Source organism: Triticum urartu, chromosome 1A (genome assembly GCF_056163025.1).
Source record: "Triticum urartu cultivar PI428250 chromosome 1A, HENAU_Tu73, whole genome shotgun sequence".
NCBI lineage: Eukaryota > Viridiplantae > Streptophyta > Magnoliopsida > Poales > Poaceae > Triticum > Triticum urartu.
This window is the reverse complement of record NC_141873.1, coordinates 43,791,541-43,796,460: the sequence shown is the minus strand read 5'-3', so window position 1 is coordinate 43,796,460 and position 4,920 is coordinate 43,791,541. Positions and strand designations below refer to the sequence as shown.

The following is a 4,920-nucleotide window of genomic DNA, read 5'->3' as shown; positions in this document are numbered from 1 at the left end:
ATGGAGGCCGAGCACGCCCCATCGACGCGGCGCACCAGGTCCAGCGCCTGCCATGCTCAAGCGGAACCACCCGACCACGACAGACAGACATCCGTCTGGCCCGAGCCCGGCGCGGCCCAAGGCACGACGTGCTCGTGCCCCGCTGGCCCGGCCCGACCCGGCCCAAGTCCCAGCATGGTCGTCGCATTCGTCGCAGCCCCACCACAATGAGCATATACGGCGCATGACCTCACAGAATCCGCTACTCGGGGCTCGCGAGAGATAGAGAGAAAAGCGAGAGGGACACGACAGGGCACTCCACATGCTACAGACAGACAGAGGTCCAAGGTCGTCAATGTCGGCAGCAGCGGCAGGCGACAGCGCGCCACGGCGAATCCTCGCGCTGGCGCTGGCGGTGGCACTGGCGCTCTGGCCGTCGCCGGCGCGGGCCGGGTTCAGCTGCAGCCCCGGCGCGCGGCCGGTGGTGTTCAACTTCGGCGACTCCAACTCCGACACGGGCGGCATGGCGGCGGCCAAGGGGTGGCACATCGCGCCGCCGGAGGGCCGCGCCTTCTTCCACCACCCCACAGGCCGCTTCTGCGACGGCCGGCTCGTCATCGACTTCCTCTGTGAGCGTCCATTCCCGATCCCCCCGACCCAAACCAGAGCATTATTCTATCTCCAAGATTCTGCTTTTTCTGTCGCTTCTCTCCCCGAACGAACCCGTGTTTGGCGACACTGTGCAACGGGTAGATTTGTGCGCGGCGTACGGTAAATATAAAAAAGCACCGCGGTAAACTTCTCAAGTGGAAACACAGCGCTCGCCGACACTGACACTGACACTGACGGACTGGTCGTCGGCTGACTGAATCCCATTAGCGTGAAGCCAGAGCTTGAGTGAAATGTCCAGTAGTATACTGCAATTTTTTCAAGTCAGATTCCGTATAGAACGGTGCACTTGGTCGTATTTTCAGTGAAATGTCGTTCGTTCTTCAATGTACAGTAGCAAAATATTTATTCCGTCTTACGCACATGATGGTAGGCAGGCATGGCACGGCTCAGCCTGAAATAACTTATCCACCGGAGTACTGCTTACAGTAGCTAACCAACAGTTTTGTTGTCCATCGTATCATATTCATACAGGCATATCATACGCTGCATTAGTTGGTCCCTCCCTCTCGAGAATCTATTCATTCAAGCCACTGTCCTTTCGAACCGGAGGATATCCATGATCAATTCAAGGCCCAGCTGTTCTCTTCAGTCTTTGACACGGGAGACTCGCTGGCCCCTCTGCCTCTCGCTGTCTCCGCCTTCAGTTAATGGCGTGCGTCGGTGCGCCCCAGCGTCCAAACTCTGTTTCGGACTTTTCATGTCAGCATTCAATGCTAGAGCACTCATGCATTCAGTGACGTCTACTTCAGTTCTTCATTATTGGTGGAGATAATGTTATTGTCCACAACTTCAGATACAGTATGTCACAACCTTTATGTGCCGACAATCATGTGATGGATCTGTGCTGTTATCTGAAATCCAGCGGCTGAGGACGTGAATCTGTTACCAAGGGCCTACTTTTTTTCTTTCCTAAAATAGGGAACTTTGCACATGTCCAGCTACTCTAGTCCTGAAGCTAACTGATCTTCTACCATTATTTTTGGCTAGTTATAAGAACGCCACTCTTCTAATTGCCTTTGTTCTGGACTATACGACTAAGTTGAGGAACAAAGAAGTACGCAATTATCCTCATGTAGAATTTATTATAAAAAAAATTAATTCTACATGATGTCGGGGTTGCGGTAGTGTCTTTATTCTGGACTCTACGGCGTGTCTGTGGCATTGCCTCAGGTGTTTGTTGTGGCGAAGTCGGAGCTGCGGTGGAAGAGCCCGGGCGATGATGATGATGATGATGAGCGGTAGGTGGTCTGTTCGGTAGTCTTTCACGACGCTGGCCTTGCATAGTTGTCGTTCGTAGCTTGACCTCAGAGTCGGAGCTGCGCTGTCACCAACACGGGTAGCTGGTTGCTTGGCATGGATCTTAGTGTGGCTTCTTGCGGCCTCGGCGGCGTGGGCTTGGTCAGAGGGCGCCTGCAATGAAGTCATAGTCGCTTGCTTGGGGAGAAGTGGTGAGGATGACAAAATGTGCTTCCTCGACAAGGTTCTCTAGCGGTGGTGTGTGTGTCGTATCTTGTGGGTGACTGATCAACAGGTCGTGACGTTTTTCACCCTGTTTTTTTTTGCTAATTAACCGGGCAACTATGTTCTTCTTAATTAATGGATTGAGTCATAAGGTTCCCAGGTTTCAAATAAAAAAAGTAGCCCCTGTGTGTATTTTTTTTAGCTTATGTGTGCTTTTAAAATTTAAGAAGAAACCTGTGTTTGGGGCCCTATCTGAAGAAGAGTATACTGCTTAAAATTTTGCTCTCCTAAGTATTAGTATTTTTTTTTCACTTGGGGCTCAAATGTGTTATCTTTCTGATAAACACTAGTATAAAAACATCAAATTGGTATTACTAGAGTCATCATGAAACATATTCTTATAATGTATAATTATTTTTATGTATGTCTGTACATAAATTGATGTTCAAAGTTTCATCTTGAATATTATACAAGTTAATGTCTAATAAGACAACAACTTTTATCGGAGTTAATACTTTGCTGCTGGTGTGTTTTGCGCATCTAATCTGACTCGCGTACATGTTCATGAGAAGCACCAACTCATGGTTATTAGCCTTACTAATAGTGGGTCCATGAATGACCAAAACATATCCAGGTGAAAGCTTAAACATAAGCTATCTGAGCCCTTATCTGAAGGCGATTGGTTCTAATTACAGTAACGGAGTGAATTTCGCTATTAGCGGTTCAACAACACTACCACGGGACGCCCTTTTTGTATTGCATGGACAGGTGCAGGAATTCTTCTTCTTTAAAGCCAGATCCTTGGAACTCATCAATCAAGGTTTGTTTGCCGTGTATTTTCTCTCAAATCCAAATGAAGTAAGACGCGCGGAGCTATACGTACAGTTGATAGTAAATGAGCAAACTTGTTGCTATACACAGGTCAGGAAGCTCCAATCGATGCAGAAGCGTTCCTAAATGCTCTATATATCATAGACATAGGACAGAATGATATTAACGCTCTTCTGTCCAACTTGCCTTACGACCAAGTAGTCGCAAAGCTCCCTCCAATACTTGCGGAGATTAAGTATGCTGTTCAGGTGAAGTTTTCTTTTTTGCCTCTTGTGAGTAAATTACTATATGCTGCCATGACGGACAACCACAACTCTGCTTTCTTCAAAAACTGCAGCTTCTGTATGGCAATGGGAGTCGGAACTTCTGGATACATGGAACAGGGGCTCTTGGTTGCCTGCCTCAGAAGCTCTCTATCCCACGTAAAAACGACAGTGACCTTGATCAGAATGGCTGCCTCAGCACATACAACAGAGCCGCGGTCGCGTTCAACACAGCTCTAGGCAGCCTCTGCGATCAGCTGAATGTGGAGCTGAAAAACGCGACCGTTGTGTACACCGATCTTTTTGTCATCAAGTATGACCTTGTGGCCAACCACACCAAATACGGTGAGCTCATGATCAAATGTCTCTAATGATTCGCGTGATTTCTGTGATATTACTAAATCAATTGCATTTCTCCAGGTTTTGACAGCCCATTGATGACGTGTTGCGGGTACGGAGGGCCACCGTACAACTATGATTTGAGCAGGAGCTGCCAGTCTTCGAATTCAACGGTCTGCGCTGACGGCTCAAAGTTCATCAGCTGGGACGGCGTGCACCTCACCGAGGCCGCCAACGCCGTCGTGGCTGCAGCCATACTGAGCTCCGCATATTCCAGACCAAAGCTCAAGTTTGATCAATTCTGCAAAGCCCGATAGATCAACCAAGAGAAGGTAGCAAAAAGCGCAATTGATGTAGTATACATTATATACTTGCAATGTTTAGTTCTTCAAGGTCTTAGTTCAAGGACATGCTAGATTTTTAGTTTTTCCTTCTTAAAAATTCCTTTTCACAAGGAATAGAAATGGTTTTAACAGGTTTCTTGTGTTCTTGTTCACAATTAAATAGAAACGGTTTTAGCTGTCAGCATGGACGGTGGACTCGACAAAGACTTCATTTTTAACACATATTGATCCATCTAGGCATATATATATATATATATATATATATATATATATATATATATATATATATATATATATATATATATATAGGTTAAATCCATACCTACTCCATAATAAATAAGTATGACTTGACGCAGTGCAAGAAACAACTACAACTATTAAGCAAACAGATCAGGGGTGAGGCTCTACATCCACCACTGCACAAACATCTTCAGTCCCTTTCGACCCATGGAAAGGCAAAGGGTCACCGCGCCGAGTAGCAGCAAATAGACCGCACCCATCTCTGTACCGTTGATCTGGACCTTCCGCCGACCTTGCTGTGAGACATCTTACGAGAACTCGAACCGACATTTGAAGATTGACGCAGCGATGATGATAGTGACCACCCCAACGAGCGCCAATGACACCCCCATCCACCCACATTCCCAATTTCGGTTTCTATTCCAGCCGCCACAGCCGAGTGTCTGTCTAATGGTTTATCCTCCAATTGACAGGGGGTCTCGGCCTTCGCTTCCTCGCTAGCTTTTTTGGCCATTAGTAGCTGAGCCTCGAGATGATTCACCTTCTCCAGCAGTCCACGTTGTTCATTTACTTTTTCCATCAGCACATCTACTAGTTCATGATTCAATTGAACGGCCTTTTTGGCTTCTGTTGGGAAACGTTGCAGAAAATAAATTTTTTTTCTACGTTTCACCAAAATCAATCTATGGAGTCAACTAACAACGAGAGGAGAGTGCATCTACATACCCTTGTAGATCGCGAGCGGAAGCGTTCAAAAGAACGGGGATAATGGAGTCGTACTCGCCGTGATC

At 47.0% G+C, this 4,920-nt stretch overlaps 1 protein-coding gene across 1 annotated transcript; it reads left to right on the top strand.

Annotated features, from left to right (window-relative positions):
• The first annotated feature begins 235 nt into the window (after positions 1-235).
• On the top strand, positions 236-4,070 carry LOC125545065 (GDSL esterase/lipase LIP-4-like). Its single transcript, XM_048708928.2, has 5 exons — positions 236-608; positions 2,747-2,932; positions 3,034-3,191; positions 3,281-3,551; positions 3,627-4,070. Exons 1-5 carry the CDS (start codon positions 302-304, stop codon positions 3,860-3,862), a joined length of 1,158 nt encoding a protein of 385 aa, XP_048564885.1. The 5' UTR covers positions 236-301; the 3' UTR covers positions 3,863-4,070.
• The last annotated feature ends 850 nt before the right edge of the window (positions 4,071-4,920 follow it).